The 25,384-nt window shown below is 41.9% G+C and overlaps 1 protein-coding gene across 1 annotated transcript in view; it reads left to right on the top strand.

Annotated features, from left to right (window-relative positions):
* The first annotated feature begins 4,528 nt into the window (after positions 1 to 4,528).
* The window catches only part of LOC135503852 (polypeptide N-acetylgalactosaminyltransferase 18-like), a 94,341-nt gene continuing 73,485 nt past the window's right edge, over positions 4,529 to 25,384 (top strand). Inside the window, exon 1 of the mRNA XM_064922021.1 lies at positions 4,529 to 5,204. Within this exon, the coding sequence (XP_064778093.1) occupies positions 4,967 to 5,204 (238 nt within the window). The 5' untranslated portion in view covers positions 4,529 to 4,966. The remainder of the gene's footprint in view (positions 5,205 to 25,384) is intronic.

Genomic DNA, 25,384 nt, shown 5'->3' with positions numbered 1-25,384 from the left:
TAATCAAGTTTGTAATCGAGGCCAGCCACACAGGCGGCCAGTAATTCATTCTGTTCTGAAGAGGCAGGGACTGTGAGTGTCCCACAGTGAAGGTTGAGAGGGCACCCGCCACTTCCCTGCTGTGACATAAATATGTTTGGTCAAACTCCTTAAGCAGTGCAGATGTCTGTCAGGGGCAAAGACCTGTCATAATTATCCGCCTTTAATCCGGTGTTGAAAACACAACTGGCCTGCTGGGGCAACATTCCCTGACTCTCTTTCATCACATCTATTGTGAGTCTGGCCCTGCTGCTGTCTTTGACTGGTGCTTGTGATGACTAAGACACTGAGTGCAAATGACCCTCTAGCTCTCCTTCAGATCATATTGAGAAATGTAATTTTAGGTCGAATGCTGATACCAGACTTTGATACTGCCATTTATGCCCAACCCTGAGGGAGAGGAGGCTTAGAAACCCGGTGCTTTAGCAATAGGGAGCTACAGAAAAGTCATGTTCTGGTCACACTGCAACAAACCTCACAAGAGGACCATGGGGCCAGTGGGATTTATGAATACAATATATAGAGTGGGCTGACCTGTAAAAAGGTATAAATTAGTTCCTCTTGATTGGCGACAGGAAAAGGGCTGTTGGAAGCTGCTGGTATCAGAGGAACACTTGAGGCATTACACAGATTTCTCTCATCTCTAAAAGCAGCCAGCATGAAGAGCGAATCAGAATGGGATTTGGGAACGTTTTGTTCCAACTGGCACACAAACAGAAAATCCATTGGCCCCACTGCACCAAGAACATTATATTCCAGCAGATATGAGAATTACAGCATGGTGCTTTGGACTGAGATTTTTACAAAACCCTCGCCACTCTGACTAGGTTCTGTGGAACAAGACTGGCTTTCTGCTGTGCCCCTTAATTGAGTCTCCACTCTCTCCCACAGCTGCAGTGTGCTTGGCACTTACAAAACCGGCACTGAAGCCATTCACAAAGGGCCTGCACTCTGGGCAGACGTAAATACCAATTTTCAAAATTCAAGTTTCATACGACTCGACGATTTGAGATCCATTAACGGCATCACAACAAAAGGGAGGCCCAGAAAGGCAATTAGTGTACAGCAGAGCATGTAATTCAGGAAGGAGGATGCATTGTTGGGGTGGAGGATGAGGAATGAAGGGACGTGACGGAAGAGGTGCAGCGCCCCCAACATTTACCTTTATTAGCCTTTCACCTCTGACCAATGTCACATACCGTACATATGATATACAGTGCATTCTGAAAGTACTCAGACCACTTGACTTTTTCCACATTTTGTTACGTTACAGCATTTTTCTAAAATTGATTAAATTGTTTTTCCCCCCTCATCAATCTACACGCAATAGCCCATAATGGCAAAACTGATTTCTAGACATTTTTGCAAATGTATTAAAAATAAAAACCTAAAATATCACATTTACATAACTATTTAGACCCTTTACTCAAGACTTTGTTTACACACAGGTTACAGCCTTGAGTCTTCTTGAGTCTTCTTGGGTATGACGCCACAAGCTTGGCACACCTGTATTTGTGGAGTTTCTCCCGGTGATCTCTGTAGATCCTCTCAAGCTCTGTCAGGTTGGATGGGGAGCATCTCTGCACAGCTACTTTCAGGTCACTCCAGAGATGTTCGATAGGGTTCAAGTCCAGGCTCTGGCTGGGCCACTCAAGGACATTCAGAGACTTGTCCCGAAGCCACTCCTGCATTGTCTTGGCTGTGTGCTTAGGGTCATTGGCCTGTTGGAAGGTGAACCTTTGCCCCTAGTCTGAGGTCCTGAGCAGGTTGTCATCAAGGATCTCTCTGTACTTTGCTCCGTTCAACTTTCCCTCGATACTGACTTGTCTCGCAGTCCCTGCCGCTGAAAAACGTCCCCACAGCATGATGCTGCCACCACCATGCTTCACCGTAGAGATGGTGTCATATTTCCTGTTGACATTCAGGCCAAAGAGTTCAATCTTGGTTTCATCAGACCAGAGAATCTTGTTTCTCATGGTCTGAGAAGTCCTTTAGGTCCCTTTTGGCAAACTCCAAACAGGCTGTCATGTGCCTTTTACTGAGGAGTTGCTTCCGCCTGGCCACTCTACCATACAGGCCTGATTGGTGGAGTGCTGCAGAGATGGTTGTCCTTCTGGAAGGTTCTCCCATCTCCACAGAGGAACTCTGGAGCTCTTTTAGAGTACCATCAGGTTCTTGGTCAACTCCCTGACAAAGTCCCTTCTCTCCCGATTGCTCAGTTTGGTGGGGCGGCCAGCTCTCTCTAGGGAGAGTCTTGGTGGTTCCAAACTTCTTCCATTTAAGGATGATGGAGGCCACTGTGTTCTTGGGAACATTCAATTCTGCAGAAATGTTTTGGTACGCTTCCGCAGATCTGTGCCTCAACACAATACTGTCTCGGAGCTCTAGCACAATTCCTTCGACTTCATGGCTTGTTTTTTCCTCTGACATGCACTGTCAACTGTGGGACCTTGTATAGACAGGTGTGTGCCTTTCCAAATTATGTCCAAACAGTTGAATTTACCACAGGTGGACTCCAATCAAGTTGTAGAAACATCTCAAGGATTATCACTGGAAACAGGAAGCGCCTGAGATCAATTTCAAGTCTCATAGCAAAGGGTCTGAATACTTACAGTATGTAAATAAGGTATTTCTGTTTTTTATTTGTAATAAATTAGCAAACTTTTCTAAAAACCTGTTTCGCTTTGTCATTATGAGGTACTGTGTGTACATTTATTTTTATTGAATCCTTTTTAGAATAAGGCTGTAACGTAGCATAATGTGGAAAAAGTCAAGGGGTCTGAATATTTTGCGAATGCACTGTCGATAGATAGAAAAAGACAATGCAAAAACCATGCATCAATGAATCGCTGTGGTGCTGAATATGTTATCTTTGCTTTACTGTAAATCCATTAACTTACAAAATAATGGCGCCATATTGTTCAAGCGCTGAATCACTCGTTAGAGGGGAGGAAATAATGCCTTTCCACCAGTACATTTGCATTCCTATGAGGCATAAAACCAAAGTCTCAATGTGCAGCTGAACTCACGCTGGCATCAGAGATCAATAGCCTTCTCAACTTTACAATATAATATTGCATATCCATCTTCCATGATGCCCCCCATTGAGCGGCCGCTGAGATGTTTCAGTGTTTATTGTCGTTTGCAGGCCTGCAGGGGTGAAATCGTTTTTAGGCCTGAGGGGTGACATTTCTCTCATGCTTTCATGTTCCAAGGGAAAACAGGGGGAGAGGGATCAAGGCCCTGTCTGATGCACACAGCAGGAGCAACTGGGCACACTGGGTTCCCTCCAGAAGGAGCCACTGTGCATGACGGGGTTGGTTCTAAGACCATTGAAGGAAGAACTGGCGCCAAATGCTTTCACCATGGTCCCCACTCTAACAGTTGTAGCCTGTTTCAAGTAGGCTTCTCACTCAGGGACATCTAAATGAACACAGCAAAGATAGATTTCTGTGCCATTGTGCAATGAAATATGTTGTTGTGCATGCAGGGAAAATGTGTATTCTAAGTGAGTTTGATTATAACAATAATGAGGATGAGGATGAAAATGTGTTTCAGCACCTTATTGTTTTGTTTGGCCGTCTGTTTGTCTACTCCACTGTGTCCTCACATAGCGTAACTGTGATGATCAATGGAAATGTAGTAATTGGGTTGTCCAGTGTTCCCCCTTTGGAGACAGAATATGCTTAATCTACAAGCAACAAGCAGGACACTGTTATGAGATAAACATGTTCATTTTCTAACATGAACCTCTCCTGTCGAACTGATGAAGTGGTGTGCGCAAACACTTATAATACACCTTACCATTTAGGTACCAGTGTCTCTATCTTGTGGCTTGATAAAGTATTGCAAGTGATGTCTCGCTCTTACTCAGTGCCACATCCATTGGAAACAAAGTTGAACGTTCAATTTGCAGGGAGACGCTATTAAAAAAAATGGTCATTAATTTATTTGGATACAAAAAAGATTAGGTGTCAACAATTACCTTAAGCGATATGGGGATAATTTTGTCACAAGAACAACACATGACATACCAACTGAGTGTTTTCTCCAAGGCAATCAGTCTGATTGTCTGTAAAGGTGACAATATTTAATATGCTGTCATCTCTGGGATATGTTTACTAGGCCTACTCTTAGTATGTGACAGGTTGCAGATGACAAGAATGCATGTGACAAGAAATAAGCATTTGACAAGAATTTAAATGTCACATTTCACAATGTAAATTGTAGCCTAGGTTTAATCTACTCCTTGATTGGAAAACAGTAAAGTCAAACTTCAGTCATTGTATGACTTCTTGGACTGCACAGTAGCCTACCTTTTTATCAAAATAGGAACACCTTGAAACAATTACAGTTAATAATTGCTGCGACATTTTAAATGAGTAATTACTATCTATTAATTATTAGCGCAATTGAAAACCTTCACAATAACCCCCCCCCCACCCCTACACACACGAATCACATTCGAATCTACATGGATAATTGTGGAAGTGAATGCACAGTAGCCTATTACACAATTTCACTATTGTTTCTCATTGGACAGCGGTTAAACGCATGTTCCACACGCCTTCTTGTCTGTCGGTGAAATCGCGTCTGGTGTGGACATGCAAATGAAGCGATATAAGGGAACGTTCGTCACCAAGACAATCACCTTTACTTTCCAACGACTGAGATTTTTTTTCGTAATTTTTGACCTACCTATCTGGATTAAATCATAGCCTTCTGCGCGTGAAGGCAGAGTGCGGTTATTGGATCCGGAGGCGCTGGTTGCCCGCATTTGCAGAACGAATTGCATCGTTGTGGAGTTGTAATTTATCCAGGTTGCTCTCAAGTGACGCGCATAGCACATTCTAGGATTTTGGTGGGCGACAGTCGCACTTGTCCTCTGGTGTATTGAATTTCGTTGGCTGTATGGAGGGATGTCGGGATGGCTTGCACCAGGAGAACCAAAACTTTGGTGTCTACATGCGTGATCTTGAGTGGCATGACCAACATCGTGTGTCTGCTCTATGTTGGATGGGTCACTAATTATATCGCGAATGTATACATCAAAGTCCCTATGCCTGTCCCAGAGAAAAAGTTAGAAGGCGATAAGAAGGGGGAAACCCTACGGATCATAGAACGACTTGATCGACTGGAGAATGTGGTCAACCAGCACATACAAGGTAAAGTAACCACTACACGGAGCAAGTATCCTTTACTGACCGTTTGATAGATTCTGAGTTGCATATGTTTAATTGCATTGAATGAATGGTTTGCGATGCATTAATGATATCGACCTATGTGAATGAGCCTATATCTCCAAACTCAGCAAATAATGACATTGTTGATTTATAACATAAGATGACCCTAACATTTTCCTTTATGAATAATGTGACCAACATTTGTCATCCCCTTACTTTGAGTGGTCTGCCTGTCTGGACCATGTGACAGAAAGGGAAAAGGACAATGAGATCATTGCAAAAGTAATTTATTCTCTCTGGAGGCAAAATTCCTAGTAGTCTATGTATTATAACAGGAGCAGTGTTGGTGAACTTAATGGCTTCTCCCACAGCATGAAATATACATATAGTCAATGTGTAGCTGCAGTTATACTCAAACTCATTGTTTGCTGTCTCTCACATGCTGAAGCTTAAAACCTTATTTTTCATACATATACATTTTGGCATAATTGTCTATTTTTTTTTCTCCATCTGCTCATCAGGTGTATTATGACTGCCTATTGTGAAACTATTGAAGTTTGTTTTTCTGTTAGGCCAATAGTCTCATGAAGACTGTAGTGTATACTGTGAATGTGAAAACTAGCCCAGCGTACTGTACGTATCTGCTACAATGTCATCTATTTTGAGCTTTAAAACTCAATGTCAAATGTACTGGGACTACATTTTGAAGGATGTTATATCAATGTAATATGTCACACACAGTATATACTGTACCCAAACAGAGATTGGTCTGTTTTCCCCAGACATAGCATTGAAGATACTGTTGAATTTCCACACAGACATAATTTTTGTTATACTGTTCTTTATAGTATTATCTCACAAGCTCAATTGCTACAGAATGGGGCCATTAATTAAATTAATCTAATGGTAATCTGATATTAAAAAAAACCATTGAATATCCTTTTGACTTTGGATTCCTCTTGTGTTCTTGGGAATGTCTGGATTTCCCTCCTCAAATTCCTTCAGGCTTTGCCCCTAGCTTACAGCATACAGTTACTCCATACTCATACTGTAATTCTCTCCCTCCCTTTTTGTGTCATGATTTGAGCTTCACTCTTGTCAACACAAGAGAATAATGTGAACCAGGCTCTGATTTGTCAGGTAGAGTATGAGTTACAGGGAGTCACCCATCCCTAGGTCACGGGCAGAGGTGGACTTCACTGAGCTGTGAGGCACTGTACATAGTCAAGCCTGGCTGGCCAGTTGTGGTGCCAAGACTACATTTCACTATTTGGCACTGACAGAGAGCAGCTTGTTGAACAGCGCTCTGTACGTTTGCTGTGTAAAATGTCTGCCTAACTGTCTCATCTTCTCAGGAAATGTTTGGACTATTTGTGTTACTCAAAAGGGGAAATGTCGCATTAGGTCAGATTGTAAAGATCAATTCAATGTGGCACAGAACACGGAAACACTGGAAGGACAGAATGCCCTCTGTCTATAGCACTATACTGTATGGATGACGGATGGACTGATAAAACATGCACTGTAACTTAGCTGTGCATGCATGTTGATTTGGAATGTATCATCACTCAGCCTATTAGAGGACCTCAGATTTGAGATGGGTTTGAAGACACAGCTTGGGCAGGCATAAAAAAAATGTGGATTAGTTTTGTAGAATAGTAAACTAGAAAGACTACTACTCAGAACACATCTAGAGTGCTGTTTATCTTGTCAATGTAACTGCCAAGAATGAAAACATTTCTAGTTTGCTGTCCCTGTAACTGTCACACACACACACACACACACACACACACACACACACACACACACACACACACACACACACACACACACACACACACACACACACACACACACACACACACACACGCGCGCACATACTTTTGTTTTACTATCCTTGTGGGGACCAACAAATATATTCCCATTCAAAATCCTATTTTCCCTAACCCTAAATCTAACCTTAACTCCTAAACCTCTAACCCTGACCTTAATTCTACCCATAATCCTTATTGTAACCCTAAACCTAGCTGCTAAGCCTAAAATAGCCCTTTTCCTCGTGGGGACCGGCGAAATGTCCCCACTTATCCAAATGTTCTTGTTTGACTATCCTTGTGAGGACTTCTGGTCTCCACAAGGATAGTAAAACAAAACCACACACACCTCAAGCGCTGCTTGAGATGTAAAGATAATGCCCCATGTCCGACAGTGTGTCACTGCATGTGGGAAGGGAACATTTTCACCGGTACATTTTCACCATGTTGGACACAGACAGTCCGTTAAAATGTGTCTGACTGATGTCACCTCCATACTCAATATAATACGGCTTGAAAACTCCTCATATCCGTATTTGATGATTGAGGGCAGTGGTCTGCATTTGTCTAAAGAGCGCATAAGGCACTGCACACAACCCTTGATTTGTATTAAGCACAGTCACTGAATGAGGCTTGGCTGGGTGCTGAAAAGTCCACACACGCCCACCATAAGTGCTGTTACTGCACTCTACGGCATTCTAGTGCCTATTAGGACATCCAATAGTCAAAGGTATATGAAATACAAATGGTATAGAGAGAAATAGTCTACGCGTCATAATTCCTATAATAACTACAACTTAAAACTTCTTAACTGGGAATATTGAAGAACTGGGAATATTAAACCACCAGCTTTCATATGTTCTGAGCAAGGAACTTAAACGTTAGCTTTTTTAGATGGCACATATTGCACTTTTACTTTCTTCTCCAACACTGTGTTTTTGCATTATTTAAACATGTTTCATTATATTTGAGACTAAATAGATTTTATTTATGTATTATATGAAGTTAAAATAAAAGTGTTCATTGTTCACTCAGCATTGCTGTAATTGTCATTATTACATATATATATATATTCGGCCGAGTAATCGGTATCTGTTTTTTTTTTGGTCCTCCAATAATCGGGATCGACGTTGAAAAATCATAATCGGTCGAACTCTAATAGAATTGTGTCTTGTGCTGTATAACACTGGGCATCATTCAGGCATCAACCACTCAGAATGATGGTGTTTGTATTGTAAGTGTGAAGTGTCTTTCCTCCTGCAATGTGTTTACCTGTCTTTTTATGAGCATACCAGCGCTCACATTTGGAGCCATTCAAGAGTGCTCCTCTACACAGGTAACTGCGAATTCACTTGAGAGGTCCTGAGTCATAAAAAAGTGAATATGAATTTAGACATGACAGAACTCAAAGGAGTTTTCTTCTGTAAAGTAGAGCTGTGCCTCAGAGACTTTACTATAGATCTCCCCTCTGAACACGAGGAAAGCAAAGACAAAGTATGGGTGTATTTAATGGTGATTGTTTTTGTGAGAAGGCAGTTTATTTTACCTTGGGGGCTGTATATTACCCCTGGGGATAACTAATGCTATGTTGCTGATTCAGAAGGAGATGATGATGCTATTTGATTGGAAGGCCTCAATCAAATCAACCTGTCAAATCAATTGAAAAGCCCTCTAAATCACAATGAGTGTTTACTCTTGAGAAGAGGAGCGAGAGAGGGGACGTGTGTGTGTGTGTGTGTGTGTGTGTGTGTGTGTGTGTGTGTGTGTGTGTGTGTGTGTGTGTGTGTTACACTCCTTGCTGGAGGGCAGGTAATAAATGTTGCATAATGGAAGAAGACATGTATAGCCGATGGTTTTATCTTTTTGCATGGTTTTGGCTATAGAGCACTTATCTGCCTTGTTGCTTCCACAAAAATATCACCCCCCGTATTCTGCCATGCCAAGTCAGTTTGCCCCCACATCCTTTCAATTAAATATTGAATGACATAATGGCTGCAAGAGGCAGCAGGCGTTGACCAAGTGTCATAATAATACATTATGCTTAACTTGCTGAATATAGGTTGAATATGGATCGGAAAAAAGTGGTTCTCTTGATCTAACATTAGGGCTGAACAGGCCATGTTCAGCTGATCTGCTGACTGTTGGGAAGCTGCCCAAAATACTAATCAAATCATTGGCGATGCCAGGTTACTTTTGTTTTTTGTAAACGTTACTTAATGCATCAAAGACTAACACGCAACCCAAACCGGCTACGTGCGTGCACCAACGTGCTCAAATGTATTTTGTCCCCCGACACCAAACGCAATCACGACACGCAGGTTAAAATATCAAAACAAACTCTGAACCAATGACAATAATTTGGGGACAGGTCGAAAAGCATTAAACATGTATGGCAATTTAGCTAGTTAGCTTGCACTTGCTAGCTAATTTGTCGTGGGATATAAACATTGAGTTGTTATTTTACCTGAAATGCACAAGGTGCTCTACTCAATTAATCCACACATAAAGCGGCCAACCGAATCCTTTCTAGTCATCTCTCCTCCTTCCAGGCCTTTTCATCTTTCGACTTATATGGTGATTGGCATCTACATTTTCATAGTATTACCACGACAACCGACAAAACATTTAGTCTTTCAATCACCCACGTCGGTATAACCAATGAAGAGATAGCACGTGGGTCCCTGCTTCTATAAACCAATGAGGAGATGGGAGAAGCAGGACTTGCAGCGTGATCTGCGTCAGTAATAGGAGTTACTTCTATTTTAGCCCTTGGCAACGCAGACGCTCATTGGTGCGCGCGAGCAGTTTCATTAAATATTTAGTTACAGTCGGAGTTTACATACACTTAGGTTGGAGTCATTAAATCTCGTTTTTCAACCACGCCAAAACTATAGTGTGTTAACAATACATTTGTGGAAAGTCGGTTAGGACATCTACTTTGCATGACACAAGTCATTTTCCAACAATTGTTCACAGACAGATTATTTCACTTATAATTCACTGTATTACAATTCCAGTGGTTCAGAAGTTTACATGCAATAAGTTGACTGTGCATTTAAACAGCTTGGGAAATTCCAGAAAATGATGTTATGGCTTTAGAAGCTTCTGATAGGCTAATTGACATCATTTGAGTCAATTGGAGGTGTACCTGTGGATGTATTTCAAGACCTACCTTCAAACTCAATGCCTCTTTGCTTGACATCATGGGGAAAAAAAGTAGACCTCCACAAGTCTGATTCCTCCTTCGGAGCAATTTCCAAAGGCCTGACGATACCACGTTCATCTGTACAAACAATAGTACGCAAGTATAAACAACATGGAACCACACAGTCGTCATACCGCTTGGGAAGGAGACGCGTTCAGTCTTTTAGAGATGAACGTACTTTGGTGCGAAAAATCAATCCCAGAACAACAACAAAGGATTTTGTGAAGATGCTGGAGGAAACAGGTACAAAAGTATCTATATCCACAGTAAAATGAGTCCTATATTGACATAACCTGAAAGGCCGCTCAGCAAGGAAGAAGCCACTGCTCCAAAACCGCCACAAAAAAAGCCAGACTACGGTTTGCAACTGCACATGGGGACAAAGATCGTACTTTTTGGAGAAATGTCCTCTGGTCTGAAGAGACAAAATCAAATATCTTGGGCCGTAATGACCATTGTTTTGTTTGGAGGAAAAGGGCGAGGCTTGCAAGCCGAAGAACAACATCCCAACCGTGAAGCACGGGGGTGGCAGCATGATGTTGTGGGGGTGCTTTGCTGCAGGAGGGACTAGTTCACTTCACAAAATAGATGGCATCATGAGGGAGGGAAATGTATGTGGATATATTGAAGCAACATCTCAAGACATCAATCAGGAAGTTAAAGCTTGGTCGCAAATGGGTCATCCAAATGTCAGATATTGTGAAAAACTGAGTTTAAATATATTTGGCTAAGGTGTATGTAAACTTCCGACTTCAACTGGAAGTACCCAGCTTTGTACTGACAATCTTTATATACTATTAAGGGACCAATGAATATCCTCATTTCAGAGCAGAATGCAGAAATGCTGTAACCCTTTTCCCTCAATGGGAAGTGGAGATACAGTATCTCATTCTCCCAAATCAAATCAAATCAAATTTTATTTGTCACATACACATGGTTAGCAGATGTTAATGCGAGTGTAGCGAAATGCTTGTGCTTCTAGTTCCGACAATGCAGTAATAACCAACAAGTAATCTAACTAACAATTCCTAAACTACTGTCTTATACACAGTGTATGGGGATAAAGAATATGTACATAAGGATATATGAATGAGTGATGGTACAGAGCAGCATAGGCAAGATACAGTAGATGGTTTCGAGTACAGTATATACATATGAGATGAGTATGTAAACAAAGTGGCATAGTTAAAGTGGCTAGTGATACATGTATTACATAAGGATGCAGTCGATGATATAGAGTACAGTATATACGTATGCATATGAGATGAATAATGTAGGGTAAGTAACATTATATAAGGTAGCATTGTTTAAAGTGGCTAGTGATATATTTACATCATTTCCCATCAATTCCCATTATTAAAGTGGCTGGAGTTAAGTCAGTGTCAGTGTGTTGGCAGCAGCCACTCAATGTTAGTGGTGGCTGTTTAACAGTCTGATGGCCTTGAGATAGAAGCTGTTTTTCAGTCTCTCAGTCCCAGCTTTGATGCACCTGTACTGACCTCGCCTTCTGGATGATAGCGGGGTGAACAGGCAGTGGCTCGGGTGGTTGATGTCCTTGATGATCTTTATGGCCTTCCTGTAACATCGGGTGGTGTAGGTGTCCTGGAGGGCAGGTTGTTTGCCCCCGGTGATGCGTTGTGCAGACCTCACTACCCTCTGGAGAGCCTTACGGTTGAGGGCGGAGCAGTTGCCAGGATGCTCTCGATTGTGCATCTGTAGAAGTTTGTGAGTGCTTTTGGTGACAAGCCGAATTTCTTCAGCCTCCTGAGGTTGAAGAGGCGCTGCTGCGCCTTCTTCACGATGCTGTCTGTGTGAGTGGACCAATTCAGTTTGTCTGTGATGTGTATGCCGAGGAACTTAAAACTTGCTACTCTCTCCACTACTATTCCATCGATGTGGATAGGGGGGTGTTCCCTCTGCTGTTTCCTGAAGTCCACAATCATCTCCTTAGTTTTGTTGACGTTGAGTGTGAGGTTATTTTCCTGACACCACACTCCGAGGGCCCTCACCTCCTCCCTGTAGGCCGCCTCGTCGTTGTTGGTAATCAAGCCTACCACTGTTGTGTCGTCCGCAAACTTGATGATTGTGTTGGAGGCGTACGTGGCCACGCAGTCGTGGGTGAACAGGGAGTACAGGAGAGGGCTCAGAACGCACCCTTGTGGGGCCCCAGTGTTGAGGATCAGCGGGGAGGAGATGTTGTTACCTACCCTCACCACCTGGGGGCGGCCCGTCAGGAAGTCCAGTACACAGTTGCACAGGGCGGGGTCGAGACCCAGGGTCTCGAGCTTGATGACGAGCTTGGAGGGTACTATGGTGTTGAATGCCGAGCTGTAGTCGATGAACAGCATTCTCACATAGGTATTCCTCTTGTCCAGATGGGTTAGGGCAGTGTGCAGTGTGGTTGAGATTGCATCGTCTGTGGACCTATTTGGGCGGTAAGCAAATTGGAGTGGGTCTAGGGTGTCAGGTAGGGTGGAGGTGATATGGTCCTTGACTAGTCTCTCAAAGCACTTCATGATGACGTAAGTGAGTGCTACGGGGCGGTAGTCGTTTAGCTCAGTTACCTTAGCTTTCTTGGGAACAGGAACAATGGTGGCCCTCTTGAAGCATGTGGGAACAGCAGACTGGTATAGGGATTGATTGAATATGTCCATAAACACACCAGCCAGCTGGTCTGCGCATGCTCTGAGGGCGCGGCTGGGGATGCCGTCTGGGCCTGCAGCCTTGCGAGAGTTACCACGTTAAAATGCTTTACTCACTTCGGCTGCAGTGAAGGAGAGACCGCATGTTTCCGTTGCAGGCCGTGTCAGTGGCACTGTATTGTCCTCAAAGCGGGCAAAAAAGTTATTTAGTCTGCCTGGGAGCAAGACATCCTGGTCCGTGACTGGGCTGGATTTCTTCCTGTAGTCCGTGATTGACTGTAGACCCTGCCACATGCCTCTTGTGTCTGAGCCGTTGAATTGAGATTCTACTTTGTCTCTGTACTGACGCTTAGCTTGTTTGATAGCCTTACGGAGGGAATAGCTGCACTGTTTGTATTCAGTCATGTTACCAGACACCTTGCCCTGATTGAAAGCAGTGGTTTGCGCTTTCAGTTTCACTCGAATGCTGCCATCAATCCACGGTTTCTGGTTAGGGAATGTTTTAATCGTTGCTATGGGAACGACATCTTCAACGCACGTTCTAATGAACTCGCACACCGAATCAGCGTATTCGTCAATGTTGTTATCTGACGCAATACGAAACATGTCCCAGTCCACGTGATGGAAGCAGTCTTGGAGTGTGGAGTCAGCTTGGTCGGACCAGCGTTGGACAGACCTCAGCGTGGGAGCTTCTTTTTTAGTTTTTGTCTGTAGGCAGGTATCAGCAAAATGGAGTCGTGGTCAGCTTTTCCGAAAGGGGGGCGGGGCAGGGCCTTATATGCGTCGCGGAAGTTAGAGTAACAGTGATCCAAGGTTTTTCCACCCCTGGTTGCGCAATTGATATGCTGATAAAATTTAGGGAGTCTTGTTTTCAGATTAGCCTTGTTAAAATCCCCAGAAACAATGAATGCAGCCTCCGGATAAATGGTTTCCAGTTTGCAAAGAGTTAAATAAAGTTCGTTCAGAGCCATCGATGTGTCTGCTTGGGGGGGGGGGATATATACGGCTGTGATTATAATCGAAGAGAATTCTCTTGGTAGATAATGCGGTCTACATTTGATTGCGAGGAATTCTAAATCAGGTGAACAGAAGGATTTGAGTTCCTGTATGTTTCTTTCATTGCACCATGCCTCGTTAGCCATAAGGTATACACCCCCACCCCTCTTCTTACCAGAAAGGTGTTTGTTTCTGTCGGCGCGATGCGTGGAGAAACCCGTTGGCTGCACCGCTTCGGATAGCGTCTCTCCAGTGAGCCATGTTTCCGTGAAGCACAGAACGTTACAGTCTCTGATGTCCCTCTGGAATGCTACCCTTGCTCGGATTTCATCAACCTTGTTGTCAAGAGACTGGACATTGGCAAGAAGAATGCTAGGAAGTGGGGCACGATGTGCCCGTCTCCGTAGTCTGACCAGAAGACCGCCTCGTTTCCCTCTTTTTCCCATGCTGCCTTTTAACTCTCAGAATTCATCTCAGCAACTCCCACAGTTAATTACCTTTGCAGGTTATGGGTTGGTAGAATCTGGGTGTCAGGGTAGCATTGGTGCCACGGTAACAGAGTAGAAATGTTGTCCTTCCTCTACAGGGTGTCTGTTCTTTACAGAGTACAGCCTCAATGTATGTAGTGGTTTTGGGATTGACAATTTACTGGAATGACAATTAAGATCTACCAATCCAAAGGGAATGTGGTGTCAGTGAAAGTGTGCTGAAGCAGGGGTGGAGTGTGAGAGTATGGAAAGGGAGTCTCCAGAATGTTGATTTGCTTTACCAGTAATGGAACGATTATTGAGTTACAGTGAAACAAATGCACTGGAGGATGATTGCTAATGAAAACAATTAATTACCTTGAATCCAGAGGGCAAAAGCATCATGAAGAAAATCAAAATAAATTAGAAATTGTAACCTCCCTTGAAAGTATTTCAGTTCCAAGAGTGTCACCTGACAATTTACTCTAAACAGGAAACTATTTATGGCACTTCTTCAAGGTTGCTGTTCCATGTTTATTTGAATTAACTAATAAAATAGTGTCTTCATGTAATTGTTGTTAGTCACTACTGTGATTCTGAGGTAGATGTATGTCTCATTTCTGGAGAAGTGTAAGGAGGAGGTTATTTTTACGGTTTACTCCGTATCTGCTATAATATCTAGAAAGCAACGTACAGATAATTCAGAACAGCGTTTAGAAGTGTCCCACTGAAACAAAAGCATTTGACAGCCCTCTCTGGCTATACCATGATTAAGATGGGCTCATGCAGACTCTGCCTCTCCTCTGTACCCAACCATCATCCCAAGCAATTTGTTTCAGTCCCTCATATCTGCCCAGTCTATTTGCTAAGTGCACACATGGGCACAAAGACAGCTTGTGTTCCACCATACAGACTTTGTAGGGAAGGCTCATCTCCATGTGGCGAAACGAGGAAGCTGAGTGAAGGTGACAGTAACTTAGACAAATTGGAGTGCTTTGTTTTTACATGCTAGATTTTCTACCCATATTTGTCTGCCATCCTATTTACTTCATAATTCATGCCTCTGAGTAAGAAAGTAACATTTTCGTTTGAGCAGAAAAAGCCCTTTATTTCTGGAGTTCTACAGTCTTTCTAGTTTTCTAATACTGTATTATTCTTTGATGAATTGATTTATGAGTAGGACTGTTTTCTCATAGAGCAGGAAACATACCAGGATGTACTACACAGGGGAAATGCACAAACTCATTTTCTTATTTAGGAATTCATACAGAAAGTCGGTGGTGCAAATCGAGGTCGTGCAGAGCACAGAACAGTCGATGACTGCATTCGAAAACAGGTCTGGAGAAATTTACAGATGTAGGAACTTAATTTGAGCTATTTCGCTACAGCAGGAAAATAATCCTGTGAAGTATTATGTGAATTATAATTCATGTACATTTTTTTGTAGGGGTTGATGCATTTTTCAAAGGGAAAATCAAGTCTGAAATGTTCAATTACAAACTTCAGAAGCCTTTTTAAACCTTAAATACACTACATGTCCTGCATTTCAGGGAGGTTCAACACCAACACAGTGATCAAATGAAGATCCTATATCTGTAATGAAGATGTCTTATTCCGTAGGTAGTGTGTGCAGGTTAAGACATTTAAGGTAGGGTATCGCTGGAGTCTATTGGCAAAGAGGAAAAGAAGAGTTGTTCTTATTGCATGCCTTATTTCTCTATGCCTCTGCACCTCTCCCTAAAGAATCAGCAGACTACAGTTGTAGGATCTTAATTTGATCACCTTGTTGCAGGAGAACTTTCAAACGTAGTGTATTTGAGGTTTAAAAAGGATTCTGAGGTTTGACATTTTCACAGACATTTCAGACTGAATTTACCCGTATGAAAAATTTATCAACCTCTACAAAAATGTATATTAATTATAATCTACATAATAATTCACATTTCCTGTTGCTGCAGGATATTTTAACCACTGTAGCAAACTGGCTCAAATGAATATCCTACATATGTATACATATGTATGAAGGTTGGTGTAAACCATGGATTGATAACCCAGAGACTGAAGGAAGTGAGACAGAGAGAGATGATGACGGGAAGGAAGGAAGAGACTCAGCAGGAGACTGCATCACCAGTGGCCTGCCCGAGGATTCATCACTGTTAACCCTAATTGGGATGTTAATCAAAATGCATATGTCTCATCATGTCCCCTACTCACTGGCTCCCAGGGCTTTTAAAACATTAATAATCCATCACTGATCCAGAAGTGAACCGAATGGACCTAACTAACTGTTATACTTGGTCATTGTGTGTTATTCTATGATAGTTATTCATTGCCACATGCGTAGCTGTGAGACTATTGAGGTTGCTGCTATGTCATTGTTGTTGAACCGTCAGTGAGTGAAACAACTCCCTCCTGCGTCAGTGTTCTTATTACGGGGTGTACTGAGTGGAGAGGCTTTCTAACTTATACTAACTATTGAGTGAATGAAGCAGCTAATTACAGAGGAGCCACTTTTTTCTCCCATATCTTGAGCAGGGGATTCTAATTAGCGGCAATGGGACCTAATTGCTAGTTAATTAGAGGGAATGAAGAACCTGTGAGGAGCTACGAATATAGGCCCAATCAGCCAGAGTTGAATATTCCCTGATCCTGACAGAAATTAGTGCTCCATTGCAGACTGGCATTTGTGCTGATGTATTGGGAGAGAGTGCTACTAAGGCATCTCATACCCACAGGATGTTGAAAATCAGCCTCAATTATCACCATGTCTCATTTGATAATTTTTACCCTGGAACTGAATTACTTCGTGTCGCTAAATTCTCCTGTTATCTAATTGTTTTTCAGTATTCCTCACAAACCACCTGAAGGCAACACACACACCACACAGGTTTATTTTCAGATGTTCATTAAAATCACTACAGCAATTAGCATCTGGCCACTTTTGTCCACTGGGCTGCAACACATCCTGTTATTCATAATAGTTATCACCAATCCATATAATCACAATCTGCCCTGTGAGCATTAAAGACATGCCCCATTCATGCTGTTGTGTTTTCTTATAGTGCACATTAATACTACCAGTTATAGTAATGTGCCTTCCTGTGTAGGTTATCTTTATATTCATTCATTCATCATTATATTGAACATATTGCAAGTACAGTAGGGCTGTGGGGGTCATGAAATTTTGTCAGACGGTGATTGTCAAGCAAATAACTGCTGGTCTCACGGCAATTGACTGTTAATTAACATAAACACATTTAGCATCTCCTGGCTTCCACACATAGCCTACAGGCCACTGATGCAATCTTTGGAACATCTACATTTTAAAAAGGTTAATAAATCCATGTAATATAGCCTAGACCTTCACAAGAAATCCATGATTTATTTTGAGACAGGTATAAAAAAAACATGATATGAAGAAAATGTAGTCTATTTCAGAAGAACAGAATAGCAGTTGTCCTTATGTTAGGCCCTGATCTGGTTATGCCATATGGCTGTGGGCTACACTAGTTCATTTAGCAACAAGAGTTGCTTAGAATCCACACTGTTTTTTAAATTATTTTATAGTATGAAGAATACAATTGAACATAGTTGAATAAAATTTAAAATATATTTTCTCCAAACGATTTCCAAGGAAGTGCACGCAATTCTGTGTTGAGTGGTTCACAAAGAAATAGTTCCTCATATGCTTAATATTGAGTTATTTATGCAACTTTAGTTGTGATATAAACTTTGGGCTATATGTTTAGATTTTAATACATTCTGAAGCTGCACGATGCAACTCTAATGATGATTGGAAAAAATTCTCATGAAAGACATGAGCTCTGATTTGTTTATTGTGCAGGCTGCACAAACTTCATCAATCACTCATTCTCAATTTGACAAGCACTTGATAATATTCTCAACAGACCATGAATTTCCCAGCAGCATCCCCCTTGTGTGGCCATAATGCCCCCTAAAAAAATCCATGCCTTTTGCGGTGGACATTGTGACCTTGGGCAGAATATAACAATTATAATTCCCTTCTCCCGACTGTGGCACTCCAAAGCACCTCTCACTCATGTGGCTCTCTCAGATAGTCAGTTAAGAACAAAATCTTATTTTCAATGATGGCCTAGGAACAGTGGGTTAACTGCCTGTTCAGGGGCAGAATGACAGATTTGTACCTTGTCAGCTCGGGGATTTGAACTTGCAACCTTTCGGTTACTAATCCAACGCTCTAACCACTAGGCTACCCTGCCACCCCAATAGTACAAAAGTTGACCTAAAAATGTTTAAAAGTAATGAGGCTGATGCAACAGATTACAACATTTGACTTAAAATGTTGATAAACAATTAGGCTATTTCTTCAAATCATAGATGCAGCAATGCGTAAACGGCAGTATGCTATGAGCGTGAATGTTACAAAATGCAATCAATTAGCAGCAAAACACTGTTCTCAAAAGTGACTGCAAATGCATACGGTACATGCAACAATTTCAAAGACTTTACTGAGTTACAGTTTAAATAAGGAAATCAGTCAATTTATATAAATTCACAAGGCCCTAATCTATGGATTTCACATGACTGGGCAAGGATGCACCTTTGGCAGATGGGCCCACCCACTGGGGAGCCAGGCCCAGCCAATCAGAATGAGTTTTTCCCCACAAAAGGACTTCATTGCAGACACAAATACTCCTCACTTTAATTGTGATTCAAAAAGTATCAAACATATAGGCCTATGCACTAAGCTACATGAGGTGTGCGACTGATTTTTTTTAAGTAGCAAAAAAAAGGCATGCACTGTTTCTTGTCTTACTACACACACTGGGCATCATTCACAAGTGATAATACATCATTCACAAGTATTGTCACCCGTCAGATGATTCTTAACGTAATGTTGTCTTTTCATATTCTCAATAATAGATATGTGAAATTGGTTTTGATTTAGAATAGACCATTATCATGCTCCTGTCTCGAAACATGCACTTAAGTCGTGAATGGAGGACACTTTTCCCATGGTTCATTTTCATGCCAGCCAGGAAGGCTATGCTCCTGTTGTTAAGCAAAGCAATCTGCTTTAATATTAGGATAAATAAATATAGTAGACTTAGCCTATAGAAAGCTGATGGGATCCTCCTCTTTTTAAAAGAGGCCATCAACTGTGTTCATTGCATAGCCTATAGAAATGTTGCGCAACAAGAGCTTATATGCTCTCATGAAGTGTTTGATTTGATTTTTCGAAAACATTTCCATTGATGTCAGAGTGATTAGAGGGACAATGGAGTGCTGAGTACCAGGCATTTAGCAAGTTTGGTAGGCTACTAATGACCATCAGCAGCATCAGAGCTTGGAGAAGCCAAGTTACCGTGACTAAATGGTCTTGTGGTAATACGATCAAAGAAACAGCCCTAGTCCCAAGCATGTTCAACTGTCACTGGGCATTAGCGATGTCCATCATAAGCCATACTACTGTAGTTGTATTGATGTGGACATATAGACATGTTGTAGTCAAACTAGTAATGTATGATTGCAGTCGAGATGTGAAGTTGTCATATACTGAAAGGGAACGTAAGACAGCACCCTTCTGTCTGTTTCAAGGCCAGAAGAGACAGTTGCAGGTGAAGACAAAGAGTCATTCTGGCCTCATTGCGTCAGGAGTTTTGGCTGAAGCCAAAAACATTTGCATGCAATGATGTTCTTTGAAATGCTGTTAGTGGTAAAAGCATGCAGGTACAAAGACTAGAAGTGATGATTTGCTTTGAAGCCAGAGGAGCGTGCACGGTTCGGTTGAATCCCATTGAGTGCACCCGCTGTTGTTTTTTTGTTGTAAAACCACAGACGACTCAAAAGATTAACTTTGAACAGATGCTATTATGAGGGGGAAATCATCCATGCCTGCATTATCAAACCTCTCCATTCTGGCCAATGGGCAGAGGGCAGAGGTTTAGTCATCTCTGTCTCATCCACTGACTCATCTCGTATGGAAGGACAGACCTGTAGAAGCAGACAGTGGCCTATCAAGACACTCGAATTAAGTGTAGCTCACTCAAGAGACTGTCTTGAAACATAACGTTGGATTGGGTTTAATAGTTGTGTTTTAAATATTTTTTAAGCAGTTTCCCAGGAACGGTTCAGGTATGCTTCAAGGCAAGCCCCTAATCTGCTCTGCTCAGAAAGAAGACCCAATGATATGTAAACCTTCCCACTGTGTTAACTTTGCAACCTGTGTCGGTGTGTTTCGCCTCTGGCATTACCATGTAGGCGCGTCTTGTAACCTTTGAATCGAGAGAAAATTGCTTCAAAGAATATCAACCACTCTCATTATCCCATCCTCTTTTGATAACTTCATTCACCTTACGTCAGAGAGAAACCCTAATTATTTTCACTTTAAGTTGTGACATTAGCATGAAAGACAGTAGCATTAAATTCTAATTTTAAGAGAATGATAATGTATTTACCCTCCAAGTTCAACTCACTCTTCCTCTTCTCTCCAGTTGAACTTGAAAGCCCCATGTGACATTTGCATTAGCATCCTCTGCTATTTCAGTAAACTATTAGACTTGGGTGTTGGTGTCAGATGCCTCATGTTGAAGAGCACAGACCACAGGGCTGGAGGAGGAGAGCCTTTTATGCATCTGTTTCCACAGGGAACCACTATAGAGACGACTTTGTGTTACTGTAGGACGTGATGCTAGGTGAAGTTATCAGGCCCTTTGAAGCTCAGAGCTTGCACCTGAATTGCATCATTGTCACAGGGGACATCTTCCACATTGACTGCAGCAGGTGCATCAGCAGAAACAATGTGGGGGTATTTATCATACACAATATTCAGAAGTTTCAAATATTTTCTGTTTTAAATGTTAAAAAGGTCTCTTCAACTTGTCAACACTGGTTAAGTCCTGTCCACCTCTCAAGAGCTGTCACTATGTCACTGCAGGCCATACCTGAAGGAATGCCCAGAGATATGAGTGGTGTTCTGAATCATGGCATCTCTACTCCTGAAATAGTCTGAGTGATGTATTACTTGTTCCCACAACTGCCTCTGACACACAGGCATCACAGATGTGTGCTCAATTAACATGAGTTTTTTGTACATTTGAGAGACATTGATCTGTAAACCACATTACTGATATCTGTAGCATGTGTGGTTTCTATATTCCACTTCCTCATGAAACCTTCATCTTCTGCAGGCGTTGTTTTCACATCTGTGAATGTTTGTATCTCAAAGAGCTGCTATTCTTTCTATTGATTTAGAATCAAGGCCATCAGCTTGTATAGAGAAGTAGCCCACGCCAGTCAGAGGCTGAAGTGGAGCCAGAATCTTTGGTCATAAAATGAGTTTATGCCAGGAGTGCTCTGCTCTGCTCTGCCAGCCTCTCTCCTCTGCCTCTCTGCTCCACCACCTCACTACACAAGTGCAAGCCATCAAATATTCACTGCTGCCTTTAGAATGCAAATGCAAAGTGTTAAAATAGATCCAATATGTTTTAAGGTGGTGATACTGGAAGGACTGAAGTCATTACACATTCTCCCAAAATATACTTAAAATGTTGTTTGCATTCGCATCCGACCCCATCCACTGAATTTTGTACAGAACTCTCATGAACTCAGGTTGAGCATTCCAACAGCGGTGGTGTTGGCTCGCTGCAGTCTGATTCTGTTGGACCCACAGAAGGCTCCTTGAAATGGTAGTGGTGCATTCATCAAAGAGGATAGCCTGAAGTGTATGATGTGCATCAGCTAGTACTTCTCACACTCATGACATGACCCCTCAGACCTCAGGTCTCAGGTTCAGCTTCATTAGCTACTCCCGCTCTCTGTCAGTTATTTAATCAATTCCCTAAACCGCAATTATTCAGATAAATATCTATGTGAAGACAAATAACACAGCATGGAGAAGGTTAGAGGAATGTTAACAACAATCCTGATGCAGGTATTACATTCTAAAGTTAGTTCCACAACAGTGTATTGTATTCGCTTGTTACATGTTTAAATCAACTCTGACGACAATTCCCCATTGTAGAAAGGATAGTACAGTACTGCTCTGTAATAAAATAACTATTTGTCTGATACATCTGCCGCAGAGGGACAAGAGTGAGCCATGGAAATAAAAATGCTAAAAACAAATTAGCTCCCTATTTAAAAATGAGATGGAGAACAAGCTACGTTGTTTTATGAAATATAATAGGGTTCTTAGAACTCTGTTGTGTCTGTGTGAACTGAGAGGAGCTTTTGAGATAGGGGTATCTGGAGCTGACAATTGATTTATGCCATAGAATGAGTTGGTATTTCTGTACTGCGAAGTACCAGGGACAAGATCAGAGCCTTGTCTTAGGGGACAAACTCTGTACAGACTTCATAGCAAATGCTATCTGCCTGGGGGATATCCCTTTATCATATATCAAGTCTCACCTTGGGACTCATTCCACACATCTGTTGTTTGTCATGTAGACTAAGGGGGTGTATCTTTGCCATATAAAAGCTTTTGGTATTCTTTGTGTCGGAGGGTGGTTTGTCGACCAGCCATCGTTATTGCAGGGCACTCACATCATTCACTTGTGTGTGTGTGTGTGACCTGCTCTCCTTATTAATAAGTGAATAAAGATTTAGTTTAAGTATAACTCTGACTTGTGTGATAATATAGAAATAACCACTACAGCTATGAAGGACAAATACTGGAGTTTTGGTGCAGGTACAGCCAACTAGTGGAAAACTAATATTGCGATATATTCAAACTGATACGATACAATATATTGTAAAAAATAATATCCTGATATTAAACTGAATAAATGTTTTCCCCCATCTCTAGTAATAACTCTACAGCAGGCATGCTGCACAGAGCACAATGCAAATAATGCCTATTTAGTAACAAGATATTATTTCTTTGTTTACAGCTTTGAATGTCTTCATGCTATGGTTGGAGAATATAGTCCAGCCACCAGCAGCTTGAGAAGAACAGAAAAGAGAATGGTCTTGAATTAAAAGGCTACAGGGCATTGTGTGTTACTTCGGAAAGCTCTAAATGGATACTTCTGAGCTGCCTTTCATAAAAACCCAGTTTGAAGCTTTGGAAAACAGATATTCTGACAAAACATGACAGGAAGGATATAGCCACCAGGCAGAGCTTTGTCAGTCTGGCACAGAGGGCAATGGCAGCCATCAGCGGCCAACCGCTCTGTCTGACCTTAGGTGTTAGCGAAGCTGCACAGCGAAAACCTTCCCTCTCATGTGCTTTAGTGGGGCATCTGCGGAGTGGTGATAAGGAGTGGACTGTTTAATTTTTTCCCTCACTGCAGACATTTTCAAGTCCATTAAATCTCTCATAGCACTTTCTGGAATTTAAGTTAGGGCAATTGTTTGGTTCAGAATTTATGAATTTGCAACCCCAGTCGTGATAGTGATAGCACATGTTGTAAAATGATAGCTGGGTTTATTGTCATAAACCCCTCAAACAGTAAGGTAAGCATGGATGTGCTTTACTCATAGAATTATTGAACGTCTAAGCATTTCTTCCTCTCACTGTGCTGCATATGCCAGGAGACTCTGCCATTTTCTATGAATTAGAGCTACAGTTTAAACTTAATCTTATCACATCTGAGTATCGGTGTTACTGCCAATTCCACATCCCCTAGTCAATTTCAATTAATCAAGTTCACCTCACATGGGAATTTTACTTCGTTTGATGATTTTGAAGGTAACACTTCTTTTAATAGTATAAGAACAATGGCTCTAGTGTTTTCTATGCCAGGAGATAGAATCAGCATAGACATGTGTGATGTAGAATGTGTTTTTTCTCCAAAATGCAGAGACTTCCACGGACTGCATACTGTCAAAAGTCTCATCAATGAATTAGACTGTAAACCGTAGGCATTTCACCTTAAAGTCAACAATTGAAATGCATTTTCCTCCATGGTTATCTATTGTTCTATTGTTTTCTTGAGACATAGGTTGTGAATAAATATTTTTAATTGAACCTTTTTAACTAGGCAAGTCAGTTAAGAACAAATTCTTATTTACAATGACGACCTACTGGGGAACAGTGGGTTAACTGCCTTGTTCAGGGGCAGAACAACAGATTTTTACCATGTCAGCTCGGGGATTCGATCCAGCAACCTTTACTGTTACTGGCCCAACACTTTAAACACTAGGCTACCTGCCACCCAATATAAGCTTGTTGTTTTCATAACTGTTCACAAACTCTTCAGCACTCCCATAATCTAATGCTGCATTCACGTGCTAGTCGCAACTAGGAAACTCGCACATTTCCGACTTGCTAACAGGTTGTAGTTATACATGTGCCGTGTTCAACCAGTTAGCACGTTGGACATTTCGTAGTTTCCTTCTTCCGACTAGCACACGAACACGGTATTAACTTGTGGTCCATGCAGCTTTCATTCCCTGTTATGATTCACTCTTAAGAATGAGAATGTGTTGTTTGTTGTGTCTGAGAAAAACTTTTCTAAGTAGAGAGGCCAAACCCACCAGTTTTGAGAGAAATAAAAGCGTTTTGCAAGGTTGGTGAATGGTAATTATCACAAATGAGAAAGCTTTTACCTCGCCATAAATATTTAGAGAGGAAAAACATCTATGGAAAAAAATACAAGACATCTGAATGCAGATCTTTGTAGCCTCATTGAGTTGCCTTCCACCCCAGGCAAACAAAGCGTAATGGTGTTTGTCTGGTACACATAATGCAGAGTCAGCCAAGCACTTCTCCCTCTGAGAGGAGCCTAAAGCTCCCTGCTGGATGTCTGTCTCTGCAGCACGCAGACTGAGCACGCTCAGCAGCAATGAGCCCCCCAATCAGTCAGGCCCTGTTTAAAGGCCAGTCTCATCCAGTCACCCCCAGCCTCGTCCCTCTCCCTGCCTGCTTCAGCCACTTTCTTCCTGCTCCAGCCTCACCCAGTCTCCTTCAGTCTCCTCCAGTCCTGTTCCCTCTGGTTAGAGATCTAAAATCTTCTGGAGAGGAGGGGATCTGGGCCACATTGAGAAGGAAATGGGGGTAATGGAAGTACTCATGGGTCCACTGGTCCTGTCACGGGGTCTCTACAGTCACCAG

Source organism: Oncorhynchus masou, chromosome 2 (assembly GCF_036934945.1).
Source record: "Oncorhynchus masou masou isolate Uvic2021 chromosome 2, UVic_Omas_1.1, whole genome shotgun sequence".
Lineage (NCBI taxonomy): Eukaryota > Metazoa > Chordata > Actinopteri > Salmoniformes > Salmonidae > Oncorhynchus > Oncorhynchus masou.
Note: the sequence above shows the minus strand (reverse complement) of the source record. Positions and strands in the feature narration are given on the sequence as shown.